The sequence below is a fragment of the Phodopus roborovskii genome, unplaced genomic scaffold (assembly GCF_943737965.1).
Source record: "Phodopus roborovskii unplaced genomic scaffold, PHOROB, whole genome shotgun sequence".
Taxonomy (NCBI): Eukaryota; Metazoa; Chordata; class Mammalia; order Rodentia; family Cricetidae; genus Phodopus; species Phodopus roborovskii.
In genome coordinates this window covers 81,505-105,166 of record NW_026125183.1, presented here as the reverse complement: position 1 = coordinate 105,166, position 23,662 = coordinate 81,505, and the positions used below count along the sequence as shown (strand labels likewise).

At 32.2% G+C, this 23,662-nt stretch overlaps 1 protein-coding gene across 2 annotated transcripts in view; it reads right to left on the bottom strand.

Moving 5' to 3' along the window:
- Hdx (highly divergent homeobox) overlaps positions 1 to 23,662 on the bottom strand; it is a 117,935-nt gene that overhangs the window by 72,068 nt on the left and 22,205 nt on the right. Inside the window, exons 2-4 of one of the 2 annotated variants that reach the window (XM_051190657.1) lie at positions 21,938 to 22,084; positions 12,023 to 13,132; positions 3,019 to 3,072 (exon numbers count right to left, since the gene is read on the bottom strand). In XM_051190657.1, the coding sequence (XP_051046614.1) occupies positions 3,019 to 3,072; positions 12,023 to 13,132; positions 21,938 to 22,084 (1,311 nt within the window). The remainder of the gene's footprint in view (positions 1 to 3,018; positions 3,073 to 12,022; positions 13,133 to 21,937; positions 22,085 to 23,662) is intronic. The other variant, XM_051190665.1, reaches the window with a different exon arrangement.

Genomic DNA, 23,662 nt, shown 5'->3' with positions numbered 1-23,662 from the left:
TTAAGATTTATTAAGGTATAATTAAGATGCATTGTAAATTCACTTCAATAATTTCATTCTATCTTGTAAAGTTTTATTTTCATTTTTTACTGTCTTAATGTCTAATTACCTGTCCTCAAGTTCACTTAGTATGTATTCTTTCATCTCCATTCCTATCCTGAGCCAACTACCAAATAGTATATGTTAGATGTATTTTTCAATACTATACTTCTATTTATTTCACTCTGATAATGTCTAATGCTTTCATTAGATTATTTTATTAAGTATGGGAATTGAAGCCAGTACTCAGTGCATGGCAAACACTCTACCAACTGAGTTATCCTGCCACCACACACCTGCTGTTTTTTTTTTTTTTTTTTTTTTTTAAGATAACCTGTACCTGTTTACTGAAGTTATTCACCATTTGTGTTCTGACTTGTTTGTCAGATAATGCCAGGTCTGACTCACCACCTTGTTTGTGTCAGTAGAATGCCTTTTATCACTCATATCTCAACATTCCTGTTTCTTTGTGCACTAAGGAATTTCCCCCTGGTTCCTGGACTTTTGACCATTATCTTCCTAGGCTTTTGGTCTTATCTTTGTAATAGGTACTTCTTCTCTTTGATTTAGGATAGAAATTTTGGTGGTTTATCCATTTTTTTCACATAACATGGGTGGGGAACCCATGCCTCTTGGAAACAAGTCTTCCAGGAAACCAAATTCTAAACAGAGGGGCTTTAGCATGACAAGAATACACCCAGTTTCCCTGCTGCACAAGCCCAGAACAGGCTGACCACTGTTACATTGATAAGTCATATATTATCTAGGACCTTTGTTCTGTGTAAATTTCCATTCACCCCTCAACTGGAAATGTACTTGGAACTTTGCAAACATCTGTCTTAGTCCTAAATCATAGTGGGTTTTAACCTAATATGGTATGTCATCTGACTTAAGATCTACTTCTTGTAGTGCAATACTTATCCTTCCCTAAGAAAACTTTCAAAAACAGCACCCTTTGCTTTCCCTAAGTAGGCTGTACCTTTACCTCAGACACTGAGTCAAGGTTGACTTCAATTCACCTTTTGCATGACTTGAGGCATGTCTCAAACCACTGAGGTCTTCTTACAACTCTGGAAACTTAACTTTAATTTCTATGTTCTTTGATGTTATTTTCATGTGATCTGACATCATTGATGATTCTACTTGTCTTGTTATTGCCACCTAAAATGTAGAAACTCAGGCACTTGTGAGGGTATCTTTCCTACTAATGCCTCTTAGTAGACCCATATCTGTAAAAAAAGAATTTGAATTCACCATATTTCAGAGACTTCCTGTTGTGGCTTGTTTCTTCTTAATGATGCTGATTATCAGCTTTGTTTGATATGTGGAATGCAGAACTTCGTAGTGTATAGGACACAGAGAGAGGCTCCCCAGACTTACAGAACCCTCCTTTAGCATTCTAGTTGGCTGTCTCTTAGAGAGGGAAATTTCTGTCCCTGTTAGGAAGGTGAACAATTCCTTGGTTGCAAACTGTAAGAGTTTCTTTCCAGTTGATCTTCCTTGCTAAGTTACAATACTTATTTAGAGAACTCTTGGGGACAGGGGCAGTGCCAGTGCTTTTTTTCCCTGTTGCTAGTTTGAGTGTCATATGTTATTTAAATCGTTTCTTTCTACTGTTAAGTAAATGACAAGTATCTTATGGTTCCTCCATGTCCTGTATTCTATAATTATGTCACTTTCTTTTAACTTTTTAGAAATCTCTTACATTATTTTCAGCATTGTATCTGCACTTTATGGGGAAAAGTAGGAAATAAAGAATGTGGATAGTATTGTACCAAATCTGTAGTCTTAGCTCTAATTTAATTTGTCTTCAAAGCCATCAACCATTTTGTACCTTACCTTTGTAAATACCCATTTATTTCTTTTTCATAGCTTAATAGTTTTCTATGTACCTGTTATAATTAAGAATTCTGGGTACTTGATTAAATAGTTTTGTGGGTCCTACAGAGAGTCCACAAGAAAACACAATATTACTGAATTTCTATATTACAGTTACAAACCCAGAGCAGTTACAAACCCAGAGCAGTTACAAACCCAGAGCAGTTACAAACATTAGGTACATTTCCTTTTTTCTTTTTCTTTCTTTCTCTTTTGTTTTTGTTTGTTTGCTTGCTTGTTTGCTTTGTTTTTTGATTTTTGGAGCCTGTCCTGGAACTTGCTCTGTATACCAGGCTGGCTTTGAACTCTCAGAGATCCACCTGCCTCTGCCTCCAAAGTGCTGGGATTAAAGGCATGTGCCACCATAGCCTGGCACATATTTTTCTAAAACCTTAATTGTAGTAAGTGGTAAAGCATATTAGTAAATATTTAATGTCCTTAAGATTAAATTGTATGATAAACTAAATAGTAGAAAACTAAGATTTTGAGTTGCTTTAAATGTTTTCTTTAGTTATGAATCCATTTTCTTTAATTTTTAGTTAGCTTTTTCTTTTCTATTAACTTTATTGTAAAAAATACCTTGCAAATAAAAATATAAATTTGTTTTTAAACAAAAGTAGTCCTGTCCACAGACTACTACTCAACATATTGATTTGTGTATTTTAATTAAGGCTGTCTTTTCAGATTAAACACTATGTGTAGATGTCTGGTCTGTGAACCTGTAGCAGTGGCAACACCCACTTGGGCATGGCCTCTGGCAGATGGAAGCAGAAAGAGGGAAGCTTGAGGCATGGTTTTTCTTTTTCCACTCTTTCTGGTGGGTGAGCAGATGCAGTAGGAAGGACAGAGAAACACTCCTGCAGTTCTTTGTATTTTCTGTGTAATTATTCCCCAATAAATACCCATTTATCATTTATCTTGGATCTAGTGAAATAATTACATCCTCACCTTTAACTATGAGTTGGAAATATATTCTTTTGAGAAAATTCAGTTTTATCAAAGGTAAGATCTATAAAAAACTCATAAAAAATATTTCCAATGATACTCCACTAAGAATATGAAAGGAAATTCATTTGTTGCTTTAAACCAAAGATTACTTACTGCTCTTTTCCTAGAACACCCTGTAATCCAAGGCACAGTAAGGTTTCCTGAAATCTGTGAAAACAACAAATGAAATATTAGTAAGGTATATAATAACATTGCTTTCAATGCTGATAAACACTAAAAAAACATTGTATATGATGTGAAGACAAATAGATAAATCTGTATTCAGAATACATTCCAAATCAATGGCATTTTCTTTACCAATTTAAAGGGCTTTCCCTTGCAGAAAAAAAATAGAAATGGTGTAAAATTCCCTCAGAAATAAAAAAAAAAATACTTGTTGGGTCCTGTAAAGGATATGAAAGTATATGGAAAATAAACATTTTAAATTTTAATGGTCCATGGAATAAATGGAAAGGAGAACTTTAAAAACAGTTCACAAAGCAAGAGATGGCACTATAAATGAAACATATTATATATTTATTTTGAACACTTAGCCCTTACTAACATAAATATTATTATAGTCACCTTCTTCATATGAACCTTAGAAATAGTTTCCTTAAATCGTATCCACACTAGTTATCTGCCCTGCTATGCCTTCCACCTTTTTTCCACCCTTATCAAACAATGATAAAATGTACATTGTAAAAGACCACTGAATTAAAGGATACTACTTTTGTATTGTATTAATGCATAACTGTAAAAGGAAGCAAAGGTGAACTTTTAAGCCACATCATCTATATATCAAGACTTTTGAGATAAGAATATGTCCAACAAAATTTGTTCTTTTTGAGTCATAATCCAGTATTTAATGTTGATAATGAAGTTCTACAATGTTCCAATTGTGGACAGATAGATACATCTTTTGTAGTCTACAAGTATTTCATATCTTAGCAAATACTTGCCAATAATGTCTCCAAATGTAGAGATATTTTTACCTTTTATAAATGGTTATCTAAAAATATACTTACTTCAATTCTCTGTATAATGGCCATGTAAACTTGGCTTAAGATAGTAAAAGTAATTTTATTCAATGTAAAATCTTTTCACTCAATATACTATAAAATGGTGATTAACTGAAAGCTGAAGGCCATGGCAGAGTGTGAAGGACTTTTTATTTTAAAAATAAGTATGGCAAATCATCTAAAATAATCACATTCTATGCTCCACACAAATAGTGATATCCAATTATTTTGAATTATCATCTTATATATTCCTATTAGTGAGAATAATTCAAAGGAAGCTACAGAGAACCTCTAGAAAACAAGTATGCTATCACAAAGAATTATGAATAAAACAGAATTCTAAAACAGCAACTACTAAAGAGCCGGATGATAGTAAAATTTTATTTCAAATAACATCTATTTTAATGTATTCGTTAATTCTTTATATTTCTAGTACAATCCAAAGAACAGCTAGCCAGAAAACTAGACTTGCTTTTAAAATATTTAAAAATAGCATATATATATATATATATATATATGTACACACACACATACATACATACATACATACATACATACATATATGATTCCTTTAACTTTGGGGATTCTTTTTTGTTACAAGATTGAAGGCAGGATTCTCAATCATTAGAACCTATAAACTATAGCACTCAAATGAAATGTTATATATATATATATATATATATATATATATATATACAGTCTTGTTTAGAAAATTATAAAATGATTTACAAAGAGTCAAGGTGGATCATATAAATATTTCAGAATTTACAGAGCTACACAAGTGCTCTATATTTTAAACTAAGAATTTTAAGATTTTATAAATTCATTACAATGTTATCATTGTTGAAAACATTTAGAAAACTTGGAAATGTCAGTTCACTTATTATGCCAAGATTCTGTCTCATAACGTCACACACCTTTCATTGTAACTAAAAAATACACCCTAGATTAAACATTCATACTATTCACTAGATGTAGCTCTAAATGAATTCTATTTTCCAAAATCAAATTTTAATGATGATTTGTCATCACTAAAAGCATTTAAAAGAATCCCACAGGTTCTTAAAACAATTGTAAAAGACTTCAAAAACTTTTTGACAATTTAAACATTATTGAAATAAGTAGATATAACTTTCCAAGGTATCTAATTTAAATTCTGTTCAAACGTCTATCTCTCCTATATGAGATCAACCCTGGAAATAAAAAGATAGCTGAAAACCTAATTTCCTGTAGGGCAAGGACTATGATTTGAAAGGAAGAGATAAGACAGGTACATGAAAGATTTTAATACAAAGGAAACTATAGTAAGAGTTATAATGGATGTCCAATAAATAAAGTACTACGAGACAAAATTACAACCACTTGTGGATTGGTATCTCAGCTGAACCTTAAAAACTGAGTAGAATGCTGATAAAAATAAAAAGAGATGTTACAAGAAAAAATAGTATCACCATGGTGGCATAAAAGGATAACTGTCTGACAAAATGTCAATTCAACTCGTGCTACAATGCTAAGTGTAAGTCACTTTGTAGAAGTGAGGAATGCTATACACACTTCCATCTAATTCTGTAAAAAAATACAGAATGTTGAAATGTCTATGGCATACCTACTATGTAGGTAGGTATACCTACTATGTAGCAGAACTATATTTTGTATATTAAGAAGTTTAATATGCCTCTGTGTATATAAGAAGTACACAAACTTTTATATGAATTTGCACAACAGGTAATCCAGGCTTGAAACTATGATAGGTTAAGTAGGAAAAAAGAAGAGAAATGGAAAAAATAGATACATTCAAAGATACAAGACAGAATATAATTGGTTGCTTGGGAGATTAAAATGGCCTTTGTTTAATGACCATCATAAAGCTACTTCTTAAACAGGCCAACCCTTTCATTCCAACCAAGAATTACAAGTTTAATACAAGTTCAAAATCTGTGTCTTATAGCCAAGAATGGATATATTTTAAAAACACATACATGCTTGGATACAAATTAGAATTACACTGTGTGTGTGTAGTTGAGCATATTAAATTCAAATGTAACACACGTGTTTCATGTAAAATCATGCTCCCACTTGAAACTGATGATGTACCCCAATATATTAATTATTTATACATTAGACACTACTTTTGATAGGTGTTCAGTTTTGTAGAGGAAATCACAGGATGGAAGCTATCACAGGGAAATACCAAGGCTTGGAATGAAGTAACTGGGCTGGAGTCCTGAGGCTGGGAGTTCATTTGTCAAGGTGTAGTATGTAGAGACTCCAGCATTTTGCAGATGCCAGTACAATGGGATGACCACTAAAGGTAGTAGTAGCTTTAGAATGGAGCCAGCTTGAGCCTATAAAATGATCTGTCTGCCTTGTGAGTGGCAGACCTGGAGAAGTGGAAATGCTCAAATTCTATGGAGCCCAGAAAATAGGTGAATTCTAGATGTAAGACATTCAGTTACAGGATTTGATTTACACTGCCAGATGTTAGGTTTGTGTTGCTTTGATTGTGACTATATATTTTCCTTTCTTGGAGCAATAAAGTATTTAGGTTGTTTTCTTTTTTTATAAGAATCCACAGTTATGACGGCTTGAATATTTTAGAGACTTCAAATTTTTAAAGAGACACTGAATTTTCAAAGAGAACTTGGCTTTTTAAATTGTTGATATTTTTCAAATCTGTGGAACTTTAAAAGTTAGTATCTTTTATATTGTGCTATTGATAGTACTATGACATTTTGGAAACAAGAAAGAAGAGCTTATGGTTTAATAGTGATGTGTTTTTTGTGTGTGTGTGTTCAGCTGACAAGGGTCAGTTGTATTAAGTTTGTCAACTTGACACAAGCTGGAGTCATCTGAAAAGAGAAAATGTCAATTGAGAAAATGCCTCCATAAGACAGGCCTGTAGGCAAACCTCTAGGCAAATTTATAGAACATTTTCTTGATTAGTATTTGGTGTGGATGAGCCCAATTCATTGTGGGTCATGCTATCAATGGGAAGATGGTCCTGGGATATATAAGAAAGCAAACTGAACAAGTCAGGAAGAACAAGCCAGTAAACATCACCTCTCCATGTTCTCTGTTTCAATTGCTGCATCTAGGTCTTTGCTTGAGTTCCTGCCCTGACTTTACTTTTTAATGGATTATGATGTGGAAGTATAAGCCAAGTAAACTCTTTCTTTCCCAAGGTAGTTTAGGTCTGTTCCTTATCACAGCAGCAGAAACCTAACTATAACAGCTATAAAGAATTCTATATACACAATGGACACGTTTTTAAAAAATTCAAATCATTTTATTAGTACATAGAAGTGACAACGCAAAATATGTTTCATTTCATGAGAGTTAGGAAATTAATTTTTATTAATTAGCCTTTTATTAAATGCAATTTGATTAACTGAAACAATTAGGCATTAACTATCTCTCAACTGTAAGAAATTCATAAATCAATGTTTTAGTTTTCCTTCAATTGTTCTGGTACTAGCTGAGCATTAATGCCTGACAATCACAATGCTTAATTGTCAGAGGTCTAGTTTTTTTTTTTTTTAAATAATTATAAGGTGTATAACATGAGAATACTGCTTGGCATATGGTAAGTCAATAAATATGTTTTAATTAATTGAATTGATTACAACCTTCGCTGTTCACTTGCTATAACTTTCTAAAACAATAAAAAGACAAACATGACAATATGCAAAATACTCTTTCACAGAGTAAGAACATGAGAATAGGAGAAGAAATTGCTTCTGGTTGAAAAGAACATTTACTTTATGTATATTTTAAATTAGCTCACAAAGTAACATGTTTCCATATGGCATTTTATACATATTTCATTTTTGTTGATTGATATTCTACCCACTCCTTCCTCATCTTGCTAATCTCCAATATCCCCTGTATTCTCTTTTACCCTGAGTATTTCCCCTTCCATTTTATTTTATTGGCTTCCTTACCCCCTTCCATAAAGTCCCACTTTTTTCCAAGTCTCATGGAGTCCTTTCTAATTTCTTAGACTTAAAGAATATTTCTGCAATCTTATACACACATATTTAACAACTAAAGGCTAGGGACAAAAAAATCAGAAAGAATACTAGGTATTTTTTTTTTCTTCCAGCTTAGGTTGGCTGGGAAAAAAAAAGATGTCTTGGTGCATGTATAAAATTTTTTCCACACTTCTCCCTACAAAATCTGTATCAAGGCTCTGAGTAGATCAGCTTTACAAATAAAATTTTAATAATAGCATTTTTCATTAAATGATAGTACAATGGCATTTAATCCTTACAATTGACAACCTAGATGCTATGAGTTTATTTCTACATAAATTTTAGTAGTTAAATTTTATAAGCCTCAAAGATGAAGATCAAGAATTTGGAATTCTAAGATATGTAAATGAAATTAGAAAATGTCTTCAGATATAACATAAAAATCATTAACTTTATTTGCAATTCTTATGATACTGGCTGTAAAATAATGCAAATTTATAAGTAAAATAATAAAAAATGTATCTGGAAAGATTATTTTCTGATTCAAAGGCAGTAGGCAGTATACAATTACAAATTTGAAATTAAACCCTCAAGAACATTTGAAAATATTATCTAAATATGCCCATATAAAGACATTTGAGAAAATATTAAGATTCATGATTTCAGAAAATATGCTTATCAAATGTTAATAGTAAGTTTTCCATACATTTCCATAACTGAAACAAAGTAATTTTATATCATGACTAGTAACAGAACAGATCTGAGCTCCAGGCAGAAATGGAAAATTCATTGCTGTCAGTAAAATACTGTCTTTGGAGGGTTTGCCTAGTGTTTTTACCAAATCTTTTCTGTGCACACAATTTTTTGTCAAAGCAAACTACTGCTTATTTGTTTTTTGTTTTTTGTTTGTTTTTTTTAAGGCTGTGGCAACAATAAGAACTAAGAAGCTCTAGAAACTTGTTCCACCAAGATAATACTAAATAAACACCTAGTTAGATGAAGGTGAGAACCCCTAACTAGACTTGGGAATCTGGGCCATGAGGATTTCAAGACTGAGGCAAGCCATTATAGGCACTTCCAAGAGAGCAAAGACTAAATATTGGGTCTCTACATCAAAACAAACAAAAAGTAAACACAAGTAGTGAAGAACTAAAACAGCATTGTGGCAGCTCTGAGAAGCTGAAAACCTATCAAAACCTACAGAAACTAAGCAAATGACTAAGAAAATGCCACGGTCAGTGTGGCTGTAAAATGTATGGCATTTTTATTGACACATTTTAGACCAATTTTTAGTGTGGCATGACATGACTTCAGGCAGTTTTGGCTGAATTCCTAGTTTCTTCAGTGATCAAGAAGCAGATTTAATTTGATTGAAATTTTCATTACTGTAATGTATCTCAGGCTTTCTGAGGGATTAGTCTATTAATTGGAAGTTCAGATAGACAAAGTGGTGCAGGTGACCTCTCAGGCTAGAGGAAATGGTAGGAAACACAAGGGTTGTGAAAATCTTAGGAAGAAATGTGGAGAAAGATATTAGTGATTGAAACATATAATAGAATGACTAATGGTCCCTTAAGAATCAAGAGTGAGACCAGACCAATTAAAATATTCTAACATAGCCACTAAAACAGGAATTGGTAAATATGCATAAGGACTCAGTGGAAACCTATGAAAGAACTTGCAAATACTATGCTAGACTAACCAGTGAAAACATTACGCTAAACTCACCACTGAATGTCTCCATGAATCCAGAATGCCAAAACTAATAAAGTTTGTTCCTCCCCAAATTACTAATATATAAAAAAACATAGTATATGAAGAGAAACAGGATACCTAGTATCTATTAAGAGAAAGAAAATAAATCTAACAAAGCATTCCAAGAGAATCTACTAGTTTGCTTATTAGAATTTATTTTCATATTTTATTGACTTAATGATAATAATAAAACAAGAAATAAAAATGTTAGATATACAAAATACAAAAATAGAATAAAAGTATATTATTAACAAAAAATTTTAAATTGCAAATTAAGACATCCAGACAGGAAAAGAAGAAAAAAGGAACTGCAAACTAAGAAATAACAATGGTAAATCCTTACCTGCCAATAATTATTGTAAGTGTAAATGGATTTTATTCTCTAGTCAAAATAAAGAATAGATGAATAGAGAAAGCAAAAACAAAATTAAATAATCATTTTTCTACAAAATACTCATTTTAGATTCAAGGATACCCATATTCTATAATTAAAGGCATGAAAAATATATTCTATACAAGTAATAAGCAAAAGAGAACCAGGGTATATACATTTAATATACATTAGTATACTCTTAAGTTACAGCCTAATTATGTAGCCCAGATTGGCCTGAGACATTTGGTAATAGTTCAAAAATGATAAACATTATCATTATCACAATAAATTCACTGTCAGGAAATAGTGATACATGCTTATAATTGCAACACTCAGAAGGCAAAGGCAAGAGGATAACAAGTTTTAGGCCAGTTTTGTCTACATACATAGTTCAGCCCAAACAGAACTGTGTATCAAGTCCTTATGATAAATTGATCAATCAATAATAAAATAAAACACTAAAAGAATAAAAAATGAGGATGTGTAAAGTGATGAGTGAAGTTTCTACATGCCCATAAGCCTTTCTGTGGATGCAGCAATCCAAATCAGACCCAATTAGAAAAAGCCCATGTTTATAGCATACAATGCTCCAGGATTGCCTTCCAGCCCTCTAGAGAGAAGACAGGAAAAGGAGTCTGGAAAAACCACGAGTCTGTTCTCTGGGGTACAGTTTAAATACCCCGAGGGAGTGGTCTTAAGTATCTGTGGGGGAGGGGTCATCATTTGGCAGGCTTTCTGAGATGTAAAAAGGCATAGAGGGAAATGGGGGAGGGGGCTTGGTTGGAACTTCCACCATAACATCCCAGACTCTTTAGGTATATGGGTGCCAGAAACTTGGGTGACGCTTCCACCATAATAGTGAGGACATTAATGGTATAATTCAATATTATATTAAGTATACATTTTAGTAAACAGCAAACTGAAAAATGAAGTAACTACTAATCATAACCAACTTCCTCTTTGTTAGGGACACAAGTTAGGAAATGTGCTATACCATTATTTTTCCATTCTTCTTCCCCCCACTCTGACTTTTGCTCTTCAGAATTTTTATTTTGATCCAGGGCCTCACTATATAGACCTGGCTGGCTTGGAACTTGTTATGTAAATTAGGGTAACCAGGAACTTTTGGTGATTAAGGATATGTACCACTACAGTCAGCTATTGTTTTCCATTTTTGAAGTATGAAACTATAAGGTAGAGAGAGTTAGAAGAAAATGATGTCCTAAATTGGGAACATCCTGGGAGCATTTTTCCTTCATTATTGTGGTTGAACAAATAAGGAAGTAGCAAAGGAAATTACCAAGCACCCACACCCTCTTATTCAGATTCTCAAAAAATCATATCTTTTTTGGGAGAGACCTTAAGAAAGTTTCTGAGGCATACTTATACTTCACAGTTAAAGAGATTATCTTAAGCATACCTAAATAAATGAATCTGTAAAACAATAAATAATAATACTGTTTTATTCCCAGGCCTAAAGTTTACTGAAGTTCTACTCTAGATATATCTTTTCCAAATAAGTGCCATACAATAGATGGTCAACTTAACACTTGAATCAGGCATATACTTTTAGACAAATCAGTTGGCTAAACTACTACAAGTTCTTAGCCATTGACATCTGAATGGCTCATTGGCTTGCCAGTCTACGAATCCAAGGTAGGCAATTGGGTAAATAGGCAATTTAATCTTATTTTAGATGTGGCAAATGCTATGCTACATATAGAAGTACCATTTTTTAAACAAAAAAATTTTTGATGTAATGGTAAGATGTTATTGAGTGACTATATTCCTTTTATATTTTTAAAATATTTCATCATTTTTAAACTTGATAAACAAAAGATTCAAGGTATTGACAACAATCCACCATTTTCAAATAAAAATCTCAACTTACTTAAAAGTATGAATTGTGACCTAGGCCATAATGTAATTATCCACAAACATTATTTTAAAATCAAGCATGACTTTAAAAATCTTCATAAAATAAATTTATACCTTACCTGGTAATTGTTTTGGTTTTGTGATAACCTCAATTGGTTTGATGATACAAAATGTGGAGAAAAATTACTCCGTGATGGATTAGTATTATTGTACATAGTACTAGATGCTGTGTGCAGTGAGGTCCGTGGTGTCAAATGGTAGTCTCTATTTTGATACAGTACATTGTCTGACAAATCTCTAATATTCACCATTTGTGAATTTGGCAGATTTCTTCCTGGTCCAGGCAAAGTTGTACTTTGGTTCTCAGCTCGAAAGGAATTACCACTTTCATACAACCTCGAGTAGCTTGTTATCTGTGCTCCCATTGAGGCCAGCTCTTCTTCTCTGGCATATTCATCCTCTGCATCTCCAGTCTCCATGGCAATGGACAAACAAGTTCCTTCTGCTGAACCAGGCTTCTGTGTGGTATTTCCTCCCATAATTCTCTGAGGGTAATCACTGACTGCCAGTGAAAACACTTCACGAATTTCCAAGTTTTGTGTTCTACAGTAAGGATCTCTAACGGCTGGCTTTTGCCCTAATAAGTTATGTGATGCCAGACCTGCATGCTCAGGTTTATATGACCTTTGAATCCCAACTGGTTCAATTTTGCAAGGTCGGTGGCACACAGATGGCTTTTGAGGTACTGTCATTTCAGAAGCTTGAACCGGAGAGCTTCCATAGTTTTTCTTTGTGTGATTGTACACTGAGTTTCCAGCATTTAGTACACTTGTCTGTCTTGACAAAATAATTGTCTTTTCCCCTAGGAGCACAGAAGCATTTTTACAGTGTGCTACTTGTCTTTGAACAGGAATGTGCAATTGAAATTCAGTGTCATTTTTACTGGCTGGTTTCTGAATAGGAATTTTATGTGCTTCTGTAATTTGTGTATTTGCATGCTTTGTTGTCCCTTGCTTACTTGATGAGCTTGCTGGACTGTATATACCAGTTACAATGACATCATTACTGGCAGAAGTCCAAGAAGATTGCTGGCTTGAAGGCCGTGCAATATTAACCACATTTCTGACTGTAATGTCTGGAGCTGCCAATGAGGTACCAGAAACAGTTCCTGCTGTTCCTGATTCAGAGTTCTTACTACTCATCTTTCTTCGTTTATTGCCAACCCAAGTCTGCAAAGATTAAAAAAAAATGGCAATATGATAAAAAGTAACAACAAACTTAGAAAAATCCATTTCTGTGTAATAAATTATTTTTTTGTCATAGAAACAAAGCCTATACATGGGCAAAAAGAAAAGATCTAATTAAAGACAAAATACCCAAAGTCTAGGAGCAAACATTATTAAGGACCCATTCAATAACTATATGAGAACATTAGTAAGAGCATATTACTGTCTGCCATAAGATCCACCTAATTAATATATACCAAAAAATGCAAAAACATTTAAGATTCTAAAATTGTTTATATTCTTTGATGTATTAAATACATTTTCAGGAATATATTTTAAAAGTGTAATTATAGTTTAACCAGTTATAGGTCTCTGCATTTACCACTTCCCACAGCATAAAGAAGCTTCTCTAACCAAAGGTGATGGGTGTACTAATCGGAGCATAAACATAGTTATTAGGCAGCAATTTAATGAGGACATAGTGTACACTTTGCAAAATGATAGATGTAGCTTCTCCACTAGGGCTGATGACCCCAGCAATGTGATTTTGATGAAGTTTACCATACCAGTAGCAGATTCCTTCCTGTAGATCAGGACTCATATCTGAGAAGAGTGGCTGTTTACCCTCTTAACTGACTTGAACCCACACCTTACTTCCTAACCTGTAAGCAAGTATTAATAGCCATGGGAAAGACTCATCAGCCCCAGCCATCCCTTGGGATCTACAGGCAATTAATAGCTTCAGAGGTAAAGGAAATACATTTCTTTAGTTCCATAGCTTACAGTAATAAGCCCATGTTCCTATAAATAATTCCTCAACTAGTACCATGCAAACAGCTCTAATAAAATTCAAAGTCATCAAAAATGATATAAAAAGAGAGACAGAGAGACACACAGAAAGAAATTGAAGGAGGGCATGGAAGCAGAAATGTGACTAGATGGGAAGAAGGGGATCATCAGAAGTGGGAGATGAATAGGAGAGAGGAATAGGAGGTGAATATATCAAAGTACAGTATATATATGTTTGAAAATACCATGATGCAATTCATTATTATGTATAATTAATATATGCTAATAACCATTAGATGTAGGCACAGATGTAGACAAAGTTCATAGTTAATCATATTGTTTGTATATATGTATATATACACACACACACACACACACACACACACACACACACACACACACATAGTGGTTAATTTCATACTACTATTTCATTATTTTAAGAAATATTCATTATTATATATTTCATTTTGCATACATCTTTGAGTTGGTAGTTCCTTATCATACAATACTAGAATAGAAATAATCTGAAAACTTTATTTACCTCAAACCTTCTGTTTGAATCTTATGTAGGTTTTACTAATCTGAGAATTAGTAAAAGGTAAATGATAGCTGTTTTGATTGTATTTCAGTCGTTACTATATTATTTTGATGGATCTTATTATTCATTACATATACCCATTTTCAAATTATGATAGTCACCTTTTTTAACTGATTTGTAAGACCAATTTTCTATAAATGTAGTGACTTTATTATATAATACCATTTTTGGTTTATCACTAATTTATACTAGTCATTTGCGTTTTTGAACTTAAAAAGTTTTATACAATGAATGCATTACTTTTAAAAACAAAAAAAAGTAATGAATAAAGGTAATAGAATAGCTTGACATTTAGGATTTAATTATAAAATGCATTCTTCTATATAAGTAATTTTTTATAATTACCTTAGTATAATTTCCCTGAATCATGGTTCTTCTTAAAATACACAATAAAAATATTGCATTCCATAATGTGATTATCCAACTTTATATTAAAAAATCCACATTATGTGATAAACTACTGAAACACTATAATTTTTAAGAATTAAGCAAAATAAATGAGTAAATGAAAAACTTAAATAAACTAGTCTCACACATAAATGATGTAAGATTTCTTTTTGCAAATTTTTAATGATGTGCATCTGAAAGCCTCATAAATTATCCAATTTTCAGTGTTTACATAATATAGACACAGCATTAATTTTGCTATAATATCTTATTACTAGATTCTGCAGTGACTATTTATATATTTTAGTTACTTTAGTAGGCGCTACATTTTAAAATATATAGATGAAGAAGTGGAGGTCCAAAAAACTTTGATGTTCCCTTCTGCTTCACATGACATAGTGGGAATTTTAAACTCACTCTGACTTCCTGGGACAGAAGGAGCAGGATCTACAAGAAGTGTCTGAAATATGTGTAAGTATAAATACCACAAGTGAAGAAAACTAAGAAAAAAATCTCTTTGGATATACATAATTTCCCAAAAGTTGAATTTCAAGAATACTTAAAATACGTTTCCAGCTTTCAATTAAAAAATACGTAAGAACATTATGCATTCTTACATTATAAAATATATACCACTAAACTTAAAACATATTATGGAAAAGCATGGTGAATTGGTAAAACTGAATCTAGGAACTATTATATCTAATGGCATCTCTGAACCATATGTCTTACTTGTATAATTTTATTGTTTACATATATAGCTGCATATTGTAAATAATAGAATATATAGTTTAATTTATTATATACACATAGTAAAATATCATGTACATAAGAAATTCAGCTATCTAGTAACCCAAAAACCTCATTTGTCTGAAACAGGGTCAACACAGATGTCACACGATTGATGAAGCTCATTAATACAGTGACTACTAAACATATAACCCACTTTCTCTGATTTTACACATACTTTGAACAAATACAGTATCATAATTTCCTACAAATTAAACACCAAAAAAAATGAAGAGGAATTGGTAGTAACAGAGGTTCTTGATAGAACTCTCTAATACTTAAAATTATTCACTAAATGTTGCTCATTGAAGAGGAGGGGGAAATGATGCAGGCTTAGTCTCCGTGCAACTACTAAGGTTGTATTTATGTGTGTGGACAAGGAAGTGGAAGTAGCCAAGTTGAGATTTCCCACTCCATAGATTCCATTTTATATTCTTGCTCCTCAAAACCTACTTAGTGGCAGTAAAAATTTATATTTGTGTTTCTCTTTATTCATTTCTATATCATTAAAATGATTTATGATTCTGGGTAGTGGGAAAGGCGGAAAAATAAGTGGAAAGGAAGAGAATTCTAGCAGACGGGTAGGAGGAGGACATGGAGCTGAAGAATATTAACCTCAAGTTAAGAAACAGAGCCTAGGTCTTGATGATTGCTTTTATGTCAATAGGAAGACTGAGGCATGAATGACACTTTTAAATAACTATAGTTCTAAGTAAGGTTAACATAGAATTATTGGCCCAGTTTCCCAGATCACATTTAGAAAGTCACAACTTAGTGTCTACATAATTTCTAGAGGTTTGGAAGTCCTAACAGAGAAATGTCCAAATCTAAGCTACCTAAATTTGAGTAGTAACAAAATTTAGGACCATAGTAGAGTAGATCTACATTGACTTGTAGAACTGGGAGACTTTGAAGGATTTTTAAACTATTACAACAAACCATACATTTCGATTCCTTCATGTGCAAAACAGTGATCACAACTTGTGCCTTCATGTATGACACATCATTGGGAATGGCATATGTAACTAGTTATTTATTAGCTCCCATTGCAAAATTCTCACAGTGCTTTAGGAATCTAAATCCTCTCATTCTTATTATTTTATAGAACCTCTGATTACAAATTGCTTTGTTGGATAGTAATATGTGATGCCATATTAGTAGGATAAAGAAACTTCATCATTAGTCTTTTTCAGAGTATGAACTATTGGTCAATATTAATTAATAGGATGTTCAACTTAAAGTTTTTGGTTGTTTTTCCATGTGATTTATTTGTATACCAGTCCTGTGAAGTGTTATATTTCTGAGTAGAACCTTTAATTATCCCTCTTATAGTATTAGAACATTAACAGAGATACGATTTAAGTGGAATGTATTAGGCAGCTAGAAGAATAGTTAAAAGCAAACCAGTATTAAAGTTTAGATTTATTTTCAAAAAATTGCTATTAAAATAGAAAACTATCTAGGGTAGCCTTATGTGTTTGCTTATATGGCTGCTAAATAAAATACAGTGATCACATAAGACTCCATGTACAAGGCAATTGCTTTTTAATATTGGACATTTGATTTTCCTCTGTTAGCTTACATATTTGTAAATTTTTTTATACAGAGTCTCTAGCCCAGAATTGTCCTATGTAGCCAAGGATAATATTCAAGTTGTGACCCCTACCCCTGGCCACCTTTAATTCCTTAGTTATTTAACATGCCACCCAGTTTATGTGTACGACACTCAGGGTTTCATATATGCTAGGCAAGTAATCTACCAACTGAACTATATGTCCAAACAATTTTTTAAATTACCAGTAAATTAATTGCACTTAGGCATCTGAGAAACATTTAAATTACATACAGTCCTACTAATTTTTATTAGTTTGTTTTTTAGATGTGTGATTTCTTTTTCTTTTGAGACAAGATATCACGTTGTCATATTATGCTTGAACTTCCTATTGCAGTATTTGTTTTTAAACTCTTTGGGGACCCACCAACCAGTTCCCAAATAAATATACCAAGACTTATTCTTACTTATGAATGTTTAGTTTAGCTTGTTTTCAGTCAGCTGTTCTTAATTCAACCTATCGACCTTTTTACTCTGGAATTTTACCTATATTCTACATCTCTTTTTTCCCTCCTTACTCTGTAGCTTTCTGTGTGGTTATATGGCTGTGTGGCTGTGTGGCTGTGTGGCTGTGTGGCTGTGTGGCTGTGTGGCTGTGTGGCTGTGTGGCTGGCCCATGGTATCTTCTCTCCATCTTCATTCTTTTTTCTCCTCCTATTTATTCTCTTTGCCTGGCAGCCCCAGCTGTCCTCCTACCTTTCAGCTTTTTATTAGACCGATCAGGTTTTTTTAGGCAGACAAAGTAACACAACATCACAGAGTTACACAAATGCAACACATCTTTGCATCATTAAACAAATATTCCACAATATAAATTAATTAACACAACTTAAACTATATTCCACAATATACTATATAGTACAGGATGAGCACATATTTCTAAACATCGTTTCCACCTTCCAAGTGCTAAGATCACAAGTATGCATAACCATGCCTTGATGCTTGAATTGATGCTTTTAAATAAAAACTGTATAGGAGAGACTGCAAAAATGTTTCACAATTGACTGAAATAAGATACTTGGTATAATTTTTTTTGGAGGAATAAAATCTCAAAAGAAAAACTTTTCACATAATATTAGCAACGAAGTTCCTATTTTAGTTCTGAAGAATTCTCATTGCACACTTAATGCTTGCAGGGTTTAAACAAAAATTGTTTTGTACACGGTCTCATGAAAGCCAAGATGTCTTCAACATGTTATATACCCAAATGTGATCTTGAACTCCTGATTCTTCCCTGCCTTTTTCTCCCCAATGCTAGGATTAAAGGTGTGCCCCCAGCCACACCTGATTTTAGAGTGCTCATTTTAAAAATACCAGGTCTCAACCCTATACAAAGATCTACAAGCAGCTGAGGAAAGCATAGAGGGGGAGAAATAGTTTGCTTCAGGGAAGAGCAAACCAACTGAATTTTCAATGGCAAATGGTCAGCACTGAAAACATACATATACATAACATATGGACTGAACAGGTTATATATATATATATATATATATGTATATATATATATATATATGTGTGTGTGTGTGTGTGTGTGTGTGTACATATGCATACATGCATTCAATAACAATTAATGAAAAAGAGCCCATGAATTTGAAGCATAATGAGGAGGGTATATGGGAGGGCTTGGAGCAAAGAAAAAGAAAGGATAAATGTAATTATATTATAATCTCAACAGAAAAATCTGTATATTGACAGTTTATCAATCATCTTACAGATATAACAAATACCAGTTTTATAGATTATAAACATTTAGAACATCCAAACAACCTTAAAGACTTGTTTATTTTGTGGATAGTATTTTCCTGCAAGAATAGATTTTATATTTTATAGAACTTTGTGGTTAATTTTAATGCTTTTGGATGACAATATCTGTTTTCTTAAATCTTTGAGGTTAATACTTTTGAGAAACTTCTTTTTTCAGACAGGGTTGAGCTATGTTGGTAGTCTGGCTTTGAAGTTATAAGGACCACAGTGCCTATGCCCCCTATGCTGCAATTATGGGTATGCACCACCACACCCAACTCAACAGTGCATTGAAAAAGCCAATTACAACACTCCTGATCCAGAAGAGATACAGAGAGAAATCCTAAAAATAATGAAATAAAATGCATTATTAAGTATAATTGACATAGCCTAGTAAGAACATTTAATAAATCATTAAACTGCAATCAAAAACTGAGAATTCAATTATTTCCTAAGTTTCCTATTGAAAAATACAAAAATATACACTTAAGAAATGCTTGTATTTAAAATGTTGAAAATAAAGAAAACTCATTGTTTGGGTGTTACAATAATTAAACCTTACCCTAAGCTGCTCAGGTATAGTATCTAAAACTTACGCTTCTTAGATATAAGCATCCACCACTTGAAAATACCTAATTCATCAAAAAGAAAATAAAACCATGCCATACAAAATGGGTTTAATAACAATCTAAGGTGATGATGTAGCAATGAGACTATATACTGAAAGAAAAGAAATAAATTTGAGTTGCTAATATTTGGATGTTATAAAATTCTCTTCCAGTTCTAAAAACTTACTACCTCTAAATTTCTTCTTTCTATACAATGTTGTTTAAATATTATCATCATTCTATAATCATTACCACTACTTAATGTCAGAACATTTTTTATTCTATTTTGGAGGGGGGTTAGCATACAAAAAATGGCTTTCATTATAGCATTTTCATACAATTGTGTTCTAAATTTCGTTACCTTTTTCTATATCTCACTGTTTGTTTGTTTTTTCATTTTAACTATTTTTGTTTGGATATTTTAGTCAACCTTTTAAATTCACTTCCCATTCAGAGTGAATACTTAATATAATGGACTTCAGTTCTTCTGAGGAAAAACACAATAGCTTTATATTAAAAATAAGAAAGATCTCTTTCAAGTGGGACACATAAACAGCAAAAGATGGGAGAGAGATCATAGATATAAACATCTGCAAACTACTTTGCTGAGCTTTTGACTGGTTGTAAAAAGAATGAAAATTATGTTGGGATTTAGATTAAAAACAATGCATTTTTGTGCCACTGATGCTTTCCTAGAATGAAGAGAACTGATTGCTTTACAAAATTCCTTTTATCTTATACAGTGTTACATTCATAATCTACGTTCTAAGAATTGAAATCCACTATTCTCATTGTTCTAAATTTTCTCACTTCATATTCAGTATAAATACAAATAATCTCTGTATTCAAAAACAATAAAATTAGTCATAAAAGGGAATAGTGCAATGACAAATTTGAAATATGAGAGATGATGCACATTGCAGTTGCCTGGGAAGACAATTTCAAGTAATGCTAAGACAAAAGGGAAAAAAAGTCTAAGGAAATTATATTTGGAAAAAAAGTTTATTTGTATAAAGTGCAATCTCAACAACGAAGTATTTTATTATTTTTTTAAGATTTATTTATTTATTATGTATACAGTGTTCTGCCTGCATATATAACTGTAAGTCAGAAAAGGCCACAGATATCATTACTGGTGGTTATGAGCCACCATGTGGTTGCCAGGAACTGAACTCAGGATATCTGAACTACCTTTCCAGGCCCCAGATTTTATTTTTAATACAGCTATTAAACATTTTCTTTGTAATTCAGTAGTTAATTTAAAGGTGCATTTAAGGCTATCAATAGAAGAATTTCTAGTTTTGACAGAAATATGAATCTGATAGTTAATCTCAGACTGTAAGAATACTTTCTCCTTCAATAAATGGCATACTTTCCTATTTGAATGTGAATACATATTTTAGTTGTAAAGAATTTTGGAAACAGTTATATCTAATAATCTTTTCTCTAGTAGCTTTGAAGGTATGATAGTAGAGAAAAATAAACTTGAAAAGGATATATCGCCTTTCCACCAAATTAGCCGAATTACCACCATGTACGGGAAAGTTGAGAATCTTTGAATTGCTAAGGTTGAACACCAAAAGGATTTGTAGAATGTTTAAATAAACATGAAAAGACCAATGCATTCAATGAAATGGGTCGCTAGTTCTGTTACATTTATCACCTGCCTCCTTTCTATCACCTCATTGCTGTTCAGTAATGTGTAGCAGCTTTGATTTTTTTCATAACAGGATAAGAATGGTTGCCATAATTTCTTCCCTTGGGATTTCCTGTCTCTTAGTCACAAACCATTAAATATATACATTTTACTTAGAAAGAAAAGGTATCCATAAAAACAACTACACTTTCCTGAAAATATTAAAACATGCTCAAATCCTAAATGTCTCAGAAAAAAGTCTAAATACAACAACAAAGCTAGGTCCATGAAATTGTTTCCGAAAATCTCTTTCACTAGTAATGTTGAGGCTCTTTATAGATTAAAAAGGAGCTTCAAAACAAGCATATAATCAACATCCCATAACTAATGTTACCAGTATTTATTAGTTCAAAGATTTATGTAAGAGATATGTCCATACTGAAAGGGTTTTAGTGGTTTCAAGGTATTTATGAGAACGAATATGACTGTGTGGGTATCTCTATTTATCAAAATAGTATTTTTACACCAGGGAAATGAAGCTATGTGTAAAGTTAGGACTTCATACCCTGAATAGTTTTTCTCATATTAAGCAAATAGCATTTGTAATAAAAAGCTATAAATTCAAGTGCAAGACCTCAATACTTACCCTGACTACACTGAAGTCCAGCTTAGTCTCCTGTGCACACTGTAATATGAGCTGAAAGCAATTTTTACTTTGATTTGTCATTCCATTTTCATAATAACGCTGTAAAATCCTTTGTTGTTCTACAGTAAATACAGAACGTAGATTCATCTAAAAATAAAAGAAGATACTCTGAAAATTGGAATAAAAATTTGGTAGGTGTAGAACTTGACACTTTTGTTTTCTTGATACAATCTCAGTGCTTGTGCTGCAAAATTTATTTTAATAAATTAATCCTTAGGAAAATGGGCAGTTATTTGTGTGCTAAAAGGAGACAGCTTTTTCCTGAAAAAAATATATACAAACATTTAATTTGCTTCTAAAAGCACACACTTCAAAACCAGAAACATAGAAAATGAAAAAGAAAAGTAAAAAAAAAAAAGAGGCAGGTTCTTATCTGGTTAGTGTCAGTACATGGGGAAAAACGGTTTTTACTCAAATAAATATTTATGGCTAGTAAAGCCAGAGATGGTGTTAGCCATACACAGTCAATTATCAACAGGGACACTCACTGTTCTTTGTCAAAAAAAAAAAGCATCTGGCATATGTCTTAACAGTCAGAAGCCATGCTCAAAAACAAAGGGAACATTTTTCCTCATTCTGAGATATAAGGAGATATATATATATATATATATATATATATATCTTTTTAATTTTTCCTTGTTTTGTTTTTGCTTTTGAGATAAGATCTCATGTAGACTAGGCTGGTCTCCAATTCCTTATCTTCCTGTTTCTACCAAATGCTGGAGTTTACAAAGGTTTACAAACACCCTCAGCTCAGCAAAACATTTCATTAAAGATTAGAAACAAAGAGTAGGGGCTAAAACAATGAATGTGCCTTTGCTTTATGTAATACTAACCAAACTAATTATTTTAATACATATAGTATTTAAATGAAAATTCAGAATCAATGTAACTTACTAAAAACACATAGAAACTGAATTTTTAAATTAAACCGACACCATCAAAATTAGACAGTTTACTTTTCCTGCCAATAGATGAGATATTTAATACAAAGGGCTAAGAACTTTGTCTATTCCATGTGTAGATGGCAGGTAAAACTCTACTTTTAAAAGGATAAATTATAGCTGTGTATTTTATGAATAACATTTATAATTTGATTAAGGGTGCTCCAGGTTTTTGTTTAAAAATCTGTCAAAGATTTTCTTGACGAAAGTGGTTCCTTTAAATTAGGAAAACTGCCACAACAAAACAATCTCAGTCAAACTAAACATTTTTTTCTAGAGTACAATGTATTGAAACAATCAAGTTCATTAATATGGAAATACAAATTATTTTACTCTACTCTGAATACTTATAATAATAAATATATCTAATAAAAATCAATGAACTATAAAGGGTAACCATATACTACAGTATTTTTTTTTTTTTTTGCTTTATTCCTTGCTCATACAAGCCCTTCTCTAACTGTTAAGAGATTTGATTAGAGAAAATTAAATGTAGAAGAGGCCACAAGAGAAATAAGAGTAGAGTTTCTTTCAGGAACATTTAGAAATAAAGACCTCCATTAACTTTCTGAAGGAGAGTTATGAAGGATATTCAGTAATGTGGATGTCAACTTGACCAAACACTCAAGGATGATTGCAACAGTAGGTAGGGACAGTATCCATCAAAACAATTTTGACTATTATGGCTTCTAAATCTTGAGTCTACCTAAATGGTTCAACT